This window comes from Eulemur rufifrons, chromosome 14 (assembly GCF_041146395.1).
Source record: "Eulemur rufifrons isolate Redbay chromosome 14, OSU_ERuf_1, whole genome shotgun sequence".
In the NCBI taxonomy this organism is placed as follows: domain Eukaryota; kingdom Metazoa; phylum Chordata; class Mammalia; order Primates; family Lemuridae; genus Eulemur; species Eulemur rufifrons.
This window is the reverse complement of record NC_090996.1, coordinates 12,667,578-12,683,054: the sequence shown is the minus strand read 5'-3', so window position 1 is coordinate 12,683,054 and position 15,477 is coordinate 12,667,578. Positions and strand designations below refer to the sequence as shown.

Genomic DNA, 15,477 nt, shown 5'->3' with positions numbered 1-15,477 from the left:
AATATTTTGTCCGAAACTAAAAGGAAGGCACTCATGGCAAAGCTTTAAAAGAACCCTAGCTGCTTAAGTAGGAATGTAAAAACTCACTGCCAGCCAGGCACAGTGGCTCATGCTTGTAATCCTAGCACTCCGGGAGGCTGAGATGGGAGGATCCCTTGAGCTCAGGAGTTTGAGACCAGCCTGGGCAAGAGCAAGACCCCGTCTCTATAAAAAATAGAGAACCGGGTGTGGTGATGCGGCCCTGTAGTTCCAGCAACTTGGGAGGCTGAGGAAAGAGGATCTCCTGAGCCCAGGAGTTTGAGGTCGAAGTGAGCTAGGATGACTCCACTGTACTGTACCTAGGGCAACAGAGCAAGCATCTGTCTCAAAAAGAAAAAGAAAACTCTGTCAAAAACCCCCAGAACACTAGAATCTTTGAAAGCTTAAGTATTTGTACTTTTTACATCAGTGGCTTTAATTAATATAACTATTAAAAGATTAAATTATCTATAGCTTGACACTGAACAAGAATGGCTGGCGACCACAAGCAATTCACATGGGGAGAATGTAGTACCCGTTAACCCCCAAAAGCCTCCTTTCATTTTCTTTTTAGTTGTGGTAAAATATATGTAACATAAAACTTACCACTGTGATCATTCTTGTTTTTCATTTTTGTTTTATTTTATTTTTTTATTTATCTCAGCATATTATGGGGGTACAAATGTTTAGGTTACATATATTGCCTTTGCCCAACCCGTGTAACCATTCTTTAGTATACAGCTCAGCGGCATTAAGTACACTCACGTTGTCGCACAACCACATCCACTGTTTTCTTCTTCCCTTTGTTTTTATTCTCAGGCTCACCATTAGGGGGCGAAAGGAGACAGCACATCATCACAGGCACCCCCCCCCCACTCTACTCCCCCCTCGCCCACGCATGCGCGCCTCACCTGCTGGAAGGTGGCAGGGGCGGGGTCGGGGGGGGTGGGGCCCGAGGGCCGCGCAGGCGCGGAGCGGGCTTTGTGACGTCAGGCCGTGCGGCCGGGTTGGGACCAGGCGGTGGCTTGCGGAGGCGCTTCCCTGAGTCTGACGCGCGGACTCCGCTTCCCCCTGGCCCGCCCGCCCGCCGGCCTAGCCGCCGCCTGCCTCGCTCCCTGAGCGCGCCGAGCGCGGGCCAGCGGCCGGGGCAGAGGCCCGGGGCGACGCGGCGCGGAGAGGGCGGGCGGGCGGGCTGTGGGAGCGCCGGTCTCTATATGGCGGCGGCTCTGTCGGGCCTGGCTGTCCGGCTGTCGCGCTCGGCCGCCGCCCGCTCCTATGGGGTCTTCTGCAAGGGGCTGACTCGCACGCTGCTCATCTTCTTCGACCTGGCCTGGCGGCTGCGCATCAACTTCCCCTACCTCTACATCGTGGCTTCCATGATGCTCAACGTCCGCCTGCAGGTGGGTGAGCCGCGCCGGCCGGACCCCCGACCCTCCCCGAGTGCCCGTCGGCCCAGAGCCGCCCGGCCCACCTCGCCCAGCAGGGTGCGGATGCCGACGGTAGCTGCCATTGGTTGGCAGCTGTGTGTATGCCAAGCACCGTGCATTTTCTCTTGCGGCCCCACACGAGGGAAGACCCACTTAGGTGGTGGTGATCCCTGTTCTGCAAACGAGCCATTGGGGGCAGGTTAAGCAACGTACCTTGGGGAAGGTCCCACGGCGGGGGTGGGGTGGGGTCCGAGGAGCTGGCAGGTCTGAAGAGGATGTTTTGCCCCGAAAATTACAAACTGTTGAGTTCTAGTGGTGGGTTCATGGGTGAATTTTCTAGTTTCCCAAACTTTGCAAAGCCTTTTTATATTCTCCTCAAAGCTTAAAATGGATTGGAAGTTAATGGTGTTTTGATAAATGTACCTTATTTATCCTGGCTAGAGGTAGAAGTGAGGTGAGGGTGAAGATGAGGGAAAATGAAGTGGAAGAGGAAGAGGCGCAAAAGGTTTCGGAGGGGCAAGAGCCCAAGACAATTCAGATGGGGGATAAGGGTAGGCACACACACCAGCAACCTGGAGACCAGTTTTGCTATCAATGACTGATATTTCTACATCCCTTGGGTTACAGTTTCCTTTTTCCAGAGGAAGGGAAAGTTGTCAACTTGAGAATTCTTAAAGAAAGATGGCCAGATACTGAGCTTAGTGCCTGATGGAGGAGGGACGGGTCCCTGTCCTCGGGAGCTTTGTGTTGCTCCCTGGTGTGCGCAATTAACCAGTCTGATCAGTAGCACCAGACAGTTGTGATCCAGCAGGTGTCTTCCCTTTTTCCCCCTCTGGTTTGGTTGTATCAGAGTGTAATTGTCCCTGTGTATGTATCTTTGGGTTTTTGGTGCATGACATGGGATGGTGGTAGTCCTTGTGAAACTGCAAGACAACTGTTGATCAATATTGTGTGAACGTGAGTTGAGGTGAACCTGCCTCTCTATTTTAAGGTTCAAATTGAGATACTTTTATGAGAGCAAGGGCTTCTGGCATCCTTAAATGGTACCTGACTAGAGGAGTAGAAAACTCCAGCAGGTGGTATAAATAAGGGAAGGGTGTTGGGTGTGGTGGGAAGTGCGGTAAACCAGAAAGCCTGTGCTCTTGCCCCTGTGGACATAGGGTCCCAGTGTTTGCCAGATCTTCTGATCTCCAGGATAAGTCAGAAATCCTGATTTTTTAGATACCAAGCTAACTCAAGGGTTTTTTTTTGTTTGTTTTTTTTTTTTTTTTTTTTTGATAAAGTCTCACTCTGTTGCCCAGGGTAGAGTGCCATGGCGTCAGCCTAGCTCACAACAACCTCAAATTCCTGGGCTCAAGCAATCCTCCTGCTTCAGCCTCCTGAGTAGCTGGGACTATAGGCATGCGCCACAATGCCCGGCTAATTTTTCTATATATATTTTTAGCTGTCCATATAATTTCTTTCTATTTTTAGTAGAGACGGGGGTCTCGCTCTTGCTCAGGCTGGTCTTGAACTCTTAGCTCAAACAATCCACCCGCCTTGGCCTCCCAGAGTGCTAGGATTACAGACATGAGCCACTGTGCCAGGCCTAACTCAAGGTTTTTAAAAAAGAAACTTTTCTGGCATAACAAAAGGTGTCTGCCAGCTGTATTTGACCCCACTTTGTGGAAAATTACCATGCTTTATACCATTACAATTAAAAGTCACCCATTTCATGTATCTACTTCTCTATGACCACCACATCTCTAGTCCAAGCTACTATAATCACTCAGCTGGACTATTGCAGGGTCCTTCATCTGTTCTCCATTGAGCAATCAGAAGTCTTTTAAGAACATAAATTAGATCGTGTCATTCCTAAAATAAAACAAAACTGCTCCCATGGCACCCAGAAAGCAGTCCGTCTGTTTTTACCCTGGTTAGAGACTTGCCTTCTGCTCACCTCTCTAACCTCCACCTGGCTTGCACCTTGCTCACTGTGCTTGCTTTGCTCATGGTGTCCTATCTATTCTTTGCTTGCACCAAGCCCCTTCCTTCCCCCCTGGGCATTCCCACAGGCTCTTCTTTTCACCTTGAATGCTCTTCCCGGGCTCTTTGAATGCTGAGACTTCTCATGCTTTAGTTCTCATTTCAGAGAAGGCTTTTGTGATCACCGTATCTACATGATTTTGCACCTGCTTTCTTCATTGCAGGAGTGCTGAAGGCTCATTTGTTTTATGAGCAATAAAGAGTAAAGGACTCCATTTCCAATATGATGCTTAGGGTTTCCAGATCACTCACTTGTAGGGCAGTGAGATAATCTCTGGAAAGGTTATTCAAATACAAATTTCCTAACAAGGAGTCTGTACTGTAATGATTGAGGGTAAGTGCATTTTGGAGGAGGGAAATTGGATCTATAATAAGAGTGGTGTGGGCAGTGAGAACTAGTCGCACCAGTTGCAAAAGCCCATAAGGGTGACTTGGTGGGCTTGATATCAAGTAATACTCCAGTCACAGCACAGCTTTTGTGAATTCCAGGAGCTGAAAGCAGGCTCTGGGGGTTGGAGGGCTGCACAGACAAGGTGACTGCACCAGGCACCTTGAGGAAGAGCTTTCTAAGAACTGTGTGGAGATTTTAGGCTTGATCTTGGGTTTGACCAAGTGCAACAAGCAGCCATTTCACTTCCTGGGGGTGAGGGCTGGGGTGTCTTTTTTCTTTACTGTGATATTTACATTTGCCACTTTAAACTACCCTGTAGGTTTTAGACTTTTTGTTCATTTGTGAAAAACTGCTAACTTACCTGATTTGAAAGTTTCATTATTCTGACTTTCTGGTAAAGGGAAGTGCAACAGGAAATAGAATCTGAGTAAGGGGGACAGCGTGACTTAGTGCCTTCTGTTTTTCTCAGAACACACTGTACCCATCCTCTTGATTGCAGGGGTGCTGGAATCTCTTTTGTAAGTAATAAGGCATGAAGGACTCCATTTTTCACATGTTTGCTTAGGACCTTCTAATCTCTTGTAGGGCAGTGAGGCATTTTTAAGGAGGTTAATACCTCTTTAGTATGAAAGATGACTAAATGAAAAAATAGATTGCAAAAGGGCTTTGTACACTGGGAAGGGTTATGATTTAAAATACTGTTAGTAAGCAAGCCTTAGTGTCCTAGAGTTATTAGCATCCTCTTTTTGTATACAGAATCTGAAATACAAGGCAGTAAAAGAATGAGAATCCATACCAAATGTATTAAAAGCAAGATAAAAAGTGGTACTGTGACTCTGCTATAATTTAACAAGTCATACCTATAATTTTCAGTTGTGTGGCCTTAGGGAAGAACCAAGTATCTTAATCCCAGGGCACCTAGATTCTTATAAACACTAAAAGAGAAGGCCTAAAAAAGAGCAGTCAGGGAAAAGAAGATCTGGTGAAGGCTGGTGATAGTTGTCAGACCAAGCACTGTCCTTGCTTTCCCTGTACCCTCCTGCTGCACTGCCCTGCACTCACGAGGCCTGCAAACCTTTCTTTGGCTGCTGCCTCGCTTCTTGTTTTGTGTTCCTGACTACTCACTCTTAGTCTTTTCTCTCTGAATGACTTTCTAAATCCATGACTCTGTGCGTTTCAGTGTTCACTTATCACTTGGAAATCTTTGTGCATTCACCCCAAGCAAGTAGGAAGAGTTCAGGAATGCAGGGAGGGTTGGGGGGCTGGTAGCCATTCTAAATAGAGCAGTCAGAGTGGGCCTAACTGAATTGACGTTTGAGCAAAATCTTGGAGGAGGAGAGAGGGCTTTAGCCATAGAGATGTCTGGCTTGGAAGAGGGCTGAGTTTAAGCTGGGGCAAAGGCTCCACAACTGGGTAAGCCTAGTGTGTTCAGGAGCAGCAGAAGGCTGGTGAGGCTGGAGGATTCAGTGAGGAGAAGAAGGTGGTAGAAGATTCTGACCGAGAGGTTCAGGGGCAGCTCCCTGCTATCTTGCAGGCATTGAAAGGACTTTGGCTTTGACTTTGATTGAAATGATGTTATTTGTATCCGAATGATTTTAAAAAGCAATAAAGATCCCAAGACCCTGTTCCCAGGATTGATTGCAGCTTGAAATGAGTTTTACTCTGTTGGTTGATTTACATCAGGTTCCTAGAAGAAAATTGAGGGAGATGATACTGTTAAGAAAACTTTATAAAAGCTTATAAGCTTTGTGAAAGCTTGAGAGGCCAAATCAAAAACATGAACTCAGTTAAACTTAGGAGTTTGTCCTAGTTTCTGAGTTACTGAACAACTGTGATAAATACTAAATATATAAGAAACAAATACTGTGGAGTCTTTCCTGTCTTTCAAGTGAATGCTTGAATCATGGTTTTTCATAAACTTTTTTTTTTTTTCCTAATTCCTTCAGCTCCATTTAATTCTTTTTTTTTTTCATTTTTTTTTTTTTTATTTCATCTTGTTATGGGGGATACAGAATTGCAGGTTACATACGTTGCTCCTGTACCGCCTTTCCCCCCAAGTCAGAGCTCCAGGCGTGTCTGTTCCCCAGGTCGTGCGTGTTGCACCCATCGTGTAGGTGTATATCCCTCCCTTCCCCCCCCTTCCCGAGTCAGCATCTTCAAGTGTTACCACTCCCCAAACGGTGCGCAATGCACTCATTGTGTAGGCATACCCCCATCCCCTCCCCCACCCCCCACCTCAGTCTGATATCCAATTGGTGTCGTTCCCCATAAACTTTTTGTTTTGAAAAAATTTAAACCTATGTAAAATTTGAAAGAATAGTGAGCACCTCTATTCTTGACTCAAATTTTGAGAGTCCTACAAATCATATAATGGTTTAAGCAGATATTAAATTTTATGAGGCCGGATACAATGGCTTACACCTGTAATCCTAGCCCTCTGGGAGGCCTAGGCAGGAGGATTGCTTGAGGTCAGGAGTTTGAGACCAGACTGAGCAAGAAAGAGCGAAACCCCATCTCTACAAAAAATAGAAAAATGAGCCGGGCATTGGTGGTACGAACCTGTAGTTCCAGCTGCTTGGGAGACTGAGGCAGGAGGATTGCTTGAGCCCAGGAGTTTGAGATTGCAGTGAGTGAGCTATGATCATGCCATTGCACTCTAGCCTGGGCAACAGAGCAAGACCCTGTCTCAAAAAAAAAAAAAAAAAGATAGTAAATTTTAAGTTATGTATATTCTACTGCAATTTTTAAGAGTAATTACTAAAAAAGAGGTTCTGCTCTTGGATATTGTGATGATGTTAAGGTACGGTAAAATTTCTAAATGCCTAGTCCTAATTTCTCTTGTATAGTCACAACAACAAACTGGTGATCTACAGATCACTCTTTGAGTAGCACTGCATTGGAGAAACAGCAGCAAGGAGGCCAGTGGGTCTGGAGTGGAGTGAGTGGGCCAAGGAGAGAGCAGGAGCCCAGAAAAGTATGGGGGTTTGAGGGAGTTGCGTGTTCCTTTGTAAGGACTTTCGCTTGTACTCTGAGTACATTGGGAAACAAGATGTTTGAGCTCAGGAGTGTGACATAACCTGATTTACTACTTTTCTTAAAGGATCGTTCTTTTAAAAAAGCTTTATCATGGGAATATTCAAGTAGATGCAAAATGGAATAGTATAATGAACCCCGTGCATCCATCACCCCTTTTCAATAAGGATCAACTCTTTCCTAACTTTTATCTCTTCCCGCCAACCCACAACTGTCTTCATCTCCCCACCCCACAGTAGAGTATTTTAAATAAATCCCAGGGGGTATGGATCTTGCTATGTTGCCCAGGCTGGTCTCAAGCTCCTGGCCTCCTGAGTCTCCGGGATTATAGGTGTGAGCCACCAGGCCTGGCTCATTTTACAACTTTGGAATAGTTTGACTTACAGAAAAGTTGCAAAAATAGTACAGAGTGCTCTTGTAGACCTTAGGTGCAGCTTCTTCTAGTGTGAACATCTTTCATGGCAAGTCTGAGCTAAGACATTAATCTTGGTGTAATACTACTATTTGGACTTCACCAGTTTCCCCCCACAATGTCCTTTTTCTGTTGAAGGATCTCCCTCTGCATTTAGTTGCCACGTCTTTTGATAATCTCCTCCAACTGGTAACATTTCCTTGCTCTTTTTTTTTGTCTTTTATGTCCATCATTTGGACTTTTGGGTTGTTTTCACTTTTTGGCTATTATGAATAATGTTGCTATGAACATTTGTATAAGCTTTGTGTGGACGTGTTTCCATTTCTCTTGCCTCGGAGTGTAATTGCTGGATCATATGTGCCTCTATCTGTAACCAATTTTAAAAGATTGCTCTCAATATCCTGTAAGAGTTGGAGGGTGGAAGCAGTAATCCAGGTGAGAAATGACAGTGATTTTTCATGGCGGCAGCAGTGGAGGTGGAGGGAGGTGGTTGCATTATGCGTGTGTTTCTGAATTTTGGTGTGTGAGAGCAAGATCCATTTGCATTTCTTTTTCTGTGAACTGTCCATGTTCTTTGCCCATTTTTCTATTGGGTTTGTCTTTTTCTTATTTTCTTGATGTTTTCTGTTAGATAAGAGTTGCCTGTGATAAGAGTTGGATTTTTTTTTCTAGCTTGTTAATACATTTTAACTTTGTGTGTTTTTGCCATGCCATTTATTTTTATGTAGCCAAAGTTTAACAATCTTTTCTGACTTCTGGGTTTTGTTATTGTTAGAAAGGCCTTCCCAACTCTAAGAATACAAGGAATTCACCTATATTTTATCCTGGTACTATTATTTTGTTTTTTACTTTTAAATATTACGTATTTGGAATTTATCCCGGTATATGATGGGCAGGATGGGTCCAAATTGACCTTTCTCCAAACAGTACTGCGGTGAAAAACCTGTGCATGTGGCATTTTTGTCCTTTATGTTGGTTCACTGGAGAATAAACTTTAAGAAGACAGCCCTTTCAGTCTGCTCAGTATACTGTCCTAACACCAGCACCTGGCTTAGAGTAGGGGCTTAATGACTGTTTGCTGATTGAATCTGTAGCAAAACTTAAGAGCGGAATGCTGAATCAAAGGTGTTAAGCATTTGTAATTTGTAAAGCTGTTGTCAACTTGCCCTCCTTCCGGGCTGTTACATTGTATGCCCTCCCAGCAATGCAGGGGGTGCTCTGGGTGGTCTCCATTTGTGCCTCAGCCCACTCCAGCCTGGGCCATGGCCTCTGCCCCTCCACTGAAACACACTTATCCCTGTTGGGGCCACTTCTGTGCTACCATATGCAGCAGTCACTTCTCCGTCCCCTGTTTTATGCACGTCTCAGCAACATTTTATCATTCATTCCCTGAAACACTCTTGATGATGATGTTGATAATAGTAGCTGGTATTTATCAGATGCTAGTCAGAGAAGATGCTGGGTGCTTTTTGTACAAGTCCTCACAGAATCCTGGAAGGAAATATGATTCTCCCTGAGCAAGAAATGGCCCAGGCCCCCAAGCTGGGGCACAGCCCTCCTTCTGTACCCTCCTGACCTCGTGAGTGCACCTCTGAGCACTCAGGTGAACAGGAGGAGGAAACAGGGTGGCAGCTAGAGAGAGGCGCACAGCTGGTTTTGTAGGGGCAAGTGTGATTTAGATGTGCTGAGTGATTAGTTGCAACAACTCAGTGATGTCGGTGTGTTCCCTGTGGTTATGACTCAGCTTGATTTAGAAATGATGGAGTTGTTCCTATTTCTCATCCTAAGCTGTGTGGAAATTTGGGCGGTTAGTTTCAGCTGCCTTCTAGCCTGATCATTTTAGTCATGAACGCAGTGAGATTCAGGTGTACTAGCATTGGCATCTACAGGCAGGTGAAGCCGGCTCATCCTGGAGTGTGTGAGAGCGCCACCCTGATTCACAGGGTCCCCTCAAGACCCCTTGTTGCCCCACTGGTTTTAGCTGTGTCTTCTCCCCAGGCCCTTTGGGAACTAGCCTTGCCAGCTTGTTTTCAGAAGCACCAGGGCCAGGATATTTTTAGTTTACAAAGCAATGGTACTCTGTACCATCAGGCTCTGGAGGCCATGAATAGCTCGGGTTAGGGAAGGTGAGGGGACAGGCATCCAAGAGGGCAGCAGCTGCCTAACTGGGTCAGGCCATTGTCATCCAGCAGGTCAGCTGCTTCAGACAGGCAGGGCTTTGTGGGGAAGGTGCCTTCTGTCTGCAGTGAGGATCGGGGGTGTACCTGGACAACCTTGTTTCCCCGAACACTTAGGCCCCTCAGGCCTCCACGGATCAATTTTCAGTCTTTAACAGCTTTGGTGGGTGGTGGGGGAGGTATAGGTTCAGGGACACTCCTGGGATTGTACTTTATTTTTCCTGAATCATACTTTCTTGATCTTCAAAATAAGCCTCCTTCCCTCATTTTGGTGGTCTCAGTTTTGGTGGCTAAGTTTGTTTGCCATCATTTATACTGTTTGTTATTTTGTAGATACAACATGAGGGTGGGGGATGATGAAGCCAAAGAGAGTTAATTTTACATACTTGTGCATACTTTATTTGGTACAATATGTATCTAATGTAGTGAGAATAAACTACAAAAAAATATTCACAATGACAAATATGCTTAGAAATTATTTGGACGTTATTCTGGCTGTCAAAATGTAAATATTAATAATATGTGTAACAGTCTAATATCAGAAGAGGTCAGTTGAAAGGTCTGAACCAAAGTGTTTTCAGTGACCTATTGAAGTATTTTTTTGATAGGAGAATTAAATACATTGTTTAATACTGAATTTATTAAAGAACTAGAGGAACTTCAGGGAACAATTTATTCTGTCACGGTTGAATACATGATTACTTTATCATTAAACAAATGATTATATTAATGGCACCTCATTTAAAGTATTTTAATACAATTCTGGAAATAACTCATCTTTCTGAATAGTACTAAGTCCATGTACAAGGACATAAAAGTGGTGAGAAACTAATTTTTCTGAGAGCTGTCCCATATTAAATGACCTGTTTTTCTTAAGAATTAAAAAAGAATACCTATTTTAATATGTATTAAAATATATTTAGTAATGCTTCCATTTAAGGGTAATGTTCATTTTTGGTATATTTCATCAGTAAAATAAATATAAGGCTTGAAATAATATGTTTTGACAAGGTAATTTGAGAGACTTTAATTAGGTTTGACTGAGTGAACTTTGAAAGTATGTGTTTTGAAATGTAGCTGGAATCCACGCTTATAGTAATTCACAATTGACATTTCTATATGACTTTATATGGTTCAAGTGTATTTTTCAACTATATAGAGTAATGGTAATACTTCTAGCAGTAAAAGTTTTTGAGCATAACCCACAAGATATATATGGGTATTCATAAACCATATATTTTACTCTCAAAATATATTATTAAACAGAAGAAGTTTCAAAGGAGAAGAGATAAAAATAGGCCAAAACATTCTAATATTTTCTCTCTCATGTTTCTTGAGGTGGGGTCACCCCATATGAATGACTGCTGGGCTAGAAGATTGTGTGAAGTTTTTCAGTTTCCCTGTAGCTACCTCAGTTCATGTGAGAAATGTATTTTCCCCGTGTGCTTTGAGTCTTCCTTCTTGATGCCTGTGGTGGGCCCCTCCCCAGTCTGGTTTTTATATCTTGGTGTTCCTGGCTTTCTGAAGCATGCCTTCTTTCTGTCTTCTCTCTTGATGTGTTTACCAGGGTCATCATTTTATCTGCCTCTCAGAAGCTGGTGATGTCTAGGTGTAGGTCCCCAGCTCTGGCGTCTCTCTTGAGCTAAAGGCTTTATTAATTAATTCAACTGCTTGGCACAGTCCCACAGTCAGTCTTTTTTTTTTTTTTTTTTTTTTTTGAGACAGTCTTGCTCTGTTGCCCAGGCTAGAGTTCCATGGCATCAGCCTAGCTCACAGCAACCTCAAACTCCTGGGCTCCAGTGAACTTCCTGCCTTAGCCTCCCTAGTAGATGGGACTACAGGTGCACGCCTCCATGCCTGGCTAATTTTTTCTATTTTTAGTAGAGACAGGGTCTTGCTCTTGCTCAGGCTGGTCTCAAACTCCTGACCTCAAGCCATCCTCCCACCTCGGCCTCTCAGAGTGCTAGGATGACAGGCATGAGCCACTGTGCCCAGCCCCACAGTCAAAGTCTGTATGTCTCAATCTGAACTGAGCTTCCCTCCAGACCTGCTTCTCCACCCATTTGCAGTAAATGACAGATGCCTTTGTCATCCAGAATTGAAGGTCAGAAGATACCTGTAAGTCATCTCACCTTCTTCTAAATGTAGTAAGTCACCAACTTGGTCAATATCTACAGGGCAATAATCAGTTACATTCCATGAAACAAAATTAATTCTCATTTCTTTGGACAGGAAGTCATTTGCCTTACTCTTAAAGTTTTTGGGCAATTTACAGAGTTGTAGCTTTGCACAGTGGTAATGAGGTTTATCTGAGGCACGATTATTACTAACTGAAAACTTTTCCCAATACCCCGCCATGACGACTTGCAATAAATATAGTTGGCATTGGCAATTTTCTACGGGGACTGAATAAAAAAAAAAAAGAAGAAGAAAAAAAAAGACAATTTACAGAGTTGTAAAGCAGCTCAAAGACAATGAAAGGTGCAGGCCCCTGTAAAATTAGATAACCTGGAAGGATGCACTAGGTAGCACACCCCGCAATCCTACGTTTCACAATTTTTCCTGACATCTTCCTCATTTGTAGTGTAATAATTGTCAAAGACAGATTATTCTTGATCTCAGAAGAAGGTCTCCTTAGGTTTGTAGGTGCAGCAAAAGTGTTGATTAGCCATCTAGGTCACCTTGAGTTTGTTCTTGCAATCCAGAACTGCTAGGATAACTGCTAAGGTCACAAGTCAAGTGTCCAGACGTTTTTGTGAGGATTTTCAGATGAGCCTTTAAAAGCGTCCATTATTTGCTAATCTGATGGTAGGGAACTAAGTCCAAGAGACTTTTCCCATCATATTTTTACCTGCAGTACCTGTAAGTTTGGATGAATTATTTTCTTATCAAGGCTCCAAATTTGCTGAGCTTCCTGGCCTGCCAGGAAGTGATTTTCCGTAGAACCCCTTGAAGACTGGGATCTTGTTTGCCAGGACCCCTCCAGGCTAGCTTCCAATGGGTAGGAACCTGTTGGATCCATGAGTAAATCAACCTTCATCCCCTAAAAGTGGCTTGTTATACCTGACTCCCCAAGAATCATTTTCAAATGCTTCAGTTAAGGCCTTGTTTGCATAATCAAGTCACCCAATTATATACTGTTTAAAGGGAGGAAAGATTTTTATTGAACCTACACAAAAAACCATATTGATGTGAAGAGTACAGAGCCTCAGGATTTATGCTTTTCTTATTTTTAAGCATTTTTAGGGAATACTGAGTAAAGTGCTGTTCTTTTTTTTGTTTTGAGACAGCATCTCACTCTGTTGCCCGGACTAGAGTGCCATGGCATCAGCCTAGCTCACAGCAACCTCAAACTCCTGGACTCAAGCGATCCTCCTGCCTCAGCCTCCCAAGTAGCTGGGACTACAGGCATGCGCCACCGTGCCTGGCTAATTTTTTCTATTTATACTTTTAGCTGTCCACATAATTTATTTCTATTTTTAGTAGAGACAGGGTCTCGCTCTTGCTCAGGCTGGTCTCGAACTCTTAGCTCAAACAATCCACCCGCCTCGGCCTCCCAGAGTGCTAGGATTACAGGCGTGAGCCACCGCGCCTGGCCAAAGTGCTGTTCTTTTTATTGTGATCGCTAATGGGTAGGTTATCATTCTGTTTTCTATTGCATTGTAGGACTCGGTAGCAGAGATTGTTAAAAAGATCTTGGTATTTGTTAGAAAATATTTGGTGGGTATAGATGCTCTTAAGCCTACTGTCTTTGTTGTAAAACTTTGATTGTCTTTTCTAGGTTCATATTGAGATCCATTGAAGGCCCTCACCTGACTGATGAAGGCGTGACCTCAGGCTCACTGCATCCAGGAACACAAAGCATGAGGGACAGAAGAAAGCCTCTTGGCACCTGCCTGGAAAAAGTGAAGTGGGAGGGAGGAGATGACTCAGACAAACCATTATATAGCCTTAAGAAAAGAACACAGGAGGAGAGCCCTTGTCCAGCAGATACATCTTCCTGGATGAATAAGCTTACGGTTGATGTAAATGGAAATTCACAGACTGAGACCTTATCATTGCAAATGAAAAATGATCTGAGTGGGGCTGACCTCTTGCTTGACAATGGCAACAAAGTGCTTCCATATTTAAAAGAATCAATAAGAAGAAATTCAGCTTCAGCAGCCACTCCAAGCAAGGCCGTGGGTCTGTTCTCTGTTCCTGCAGAAGAGTGTTTTCCTGGAGTGTCCTGTGGTGTCGTGGAAGCTCTGGGGAGGGACTGGCTGGGAAGAGGGCCCAGGGCCATGGACAGCCACAGGGGACAGTGCTCCAAAGGAGAGCCTTGGGTGTCAGGACTGCCATGCCAAGAACTGTTGGAAATGGGAATTTTTAAGGATGACCCACCAAGTGCTTTTCCTGAGGGGCTGGGCTGTGAGTTGGAACCGTCTTGCCTGCGCCCTGTCCTGTCTGCAATGCTGCACGCGAATCCTGAAGTATTCCTGAATGATGAGACAAAACATGTTTTTCTTGAACATTTAAAGCCCATGTTTTCAGAGCAAATGATAGGATACAGGAAAATGCTTTCAAGTGTAAAAAGTACCTCAAATGGTCTGCAGATAACACGGGGGTTACTGGCTCTATGACCTTTTGAATTAGCAAATCCATTATGCCATAGTTAAGGTACAAGCAGAACAATAAAAATAGATGAATTTTAAAAGTTGTCTTAGAATGATTTCTTTTGCATTAAATCTGGATGCAAACCAGGCAGCCCCTAAGTTCCTGCCTTGGTTTATATGGCCAGACAAATTAAGTCAAGCTTTACCTCAAAAGAAGCTGGTTGATGCAGAAGGAAATTTTGGAGTGTTTTTAAATTATGCTTGAAAGACATTCAGGATTGGGAAAACATTCAGGAGAATATTGATATATCCTAAATAAATATCAGATCAGAACATTCTGATTTAACATGAAGTTCTCTACATATCTTCAATACCCATTATAAAGGGCTACTGTCCCAAATGCTGTATGTCTCCTCAGCTTGTCTCCGATCACCTAATGGAAGTGGATATTTGTAAAGTCTACCCCCTTGTACTTTGACTAAGCCTTGCTGAGTTCATGGTTAAGCTGTTATCATTTCTGCATTTTGTAGAATGATTTTGGTCTGCAGCAAAATTTGATTTCCTTTCTCACACCCTTTTCCTTCCACTTGAAATGCAATTTAGACGGAGGTCGTATGGTGAAAGTTGCAATATTAAACTTACCTTTAGAATAATCCTTTCTCAAACTAGGAACCCAAGCAGTGTTACCTTAAATATAAAAAGGAGCTTGAGACTGTTTGATGGAGCTCAGTTCTAGAGAGGCAAATCAAGTGTTTCCCTTATAAAAAGTTCCCAGGTTCTAGGAATTGAAGTATCTTTTACACTAAGATTTTTCTGAGGTAACTCCTTTTATTGTTTGTTGATAACTTTAATAAAGGTCATTTAAGGGTGTAAGTTTTTAAGGACTCCCAAAGTGAGACTTAAACATTTTGGGGATTATTAATTGCGTATATCAACTTATATTGTGTGCTAAATTACTATGCTGTGTGCTATTTTAGTGTTTTGGGAAAATGAAAAATAAAATTTGTTCTTTAGTATAATAAATACGTCTTATTTTATGTGTGTGGTCTTGGTTATTCTTGTGTTTTTATTAATGCTCTTGTCTTCCTAATACTTTTCTAACAGCAAAGTAGGTTGCTAATGCAGCAAATTAGAAGCAGAACTTGCAAAACAAAATGTAAAACTAGATTGGAACTCAACTCTTACTTTCCTCCCAGGATATAATGAAATAGTGTATTGTGTTCCTTTGGGGTGGTGCTCAGAGTCCCAAAGTAAGAGTCCTTGCAAAACAGTCTCCAGCCGATCTAAATGACACTGTCTTGATTGAGCAAGGAAGGCCTTGGTGAATGTACATGCCCTTTTGGTGTTGCTGATGGATTGTGAAATGAGGTGGGTGCGCTTAAATGTTTGAAAATGGGAA

The 15,477-nt window shown here is 43.4% G+C and overlaps 2 protein-coding genes and 1 pseudogene across 2 annotated transcripts; all 3 read left to right on the top strand.

The window, feature by feature from the left end:
- Positions 1-1,232: 1,232 nt before the first annotated feature.
- On the top strand, positions 1,233-13,329 carry SMIM10L3 (small integral membrane protein 10 like 3). Its single transcript, XM_069485859.1, has 2 exons — positions 1,233-1,418; positions 13,265-13,329. The coding sequence occupies exons 1-2, from the start codon at positions 1,233-1,235 to the stop codon at positions 13,283-13,285; spliced, it is 207 nt and encodes a 68-aa protein (XP_069341960.1). The 3' UTR covers positions 13,286-13,329.
- Positions 11,765-11,888, top strand: LOC138394901 (U4 spliceosomal RNA; annotated as a pseudogene).
- On the top strand, positions 13,278-15,055 carry FAM220A (family with sequence similarity 220 member A). The gene has a single exon (XM_069485858.1). It carries the CDS (start codon positions 13,347-13,349, stop codon positions 14,103-14,105), a length of 759 nt encoding a protein of 252 aa, XP_069341959.1. The 5' UTR covers positions 13,278-13,346; the 3' UTR covers positions 14,106-15,055.
- Positions 15,056-15,477: the final 422 nt, after the last annotated feature.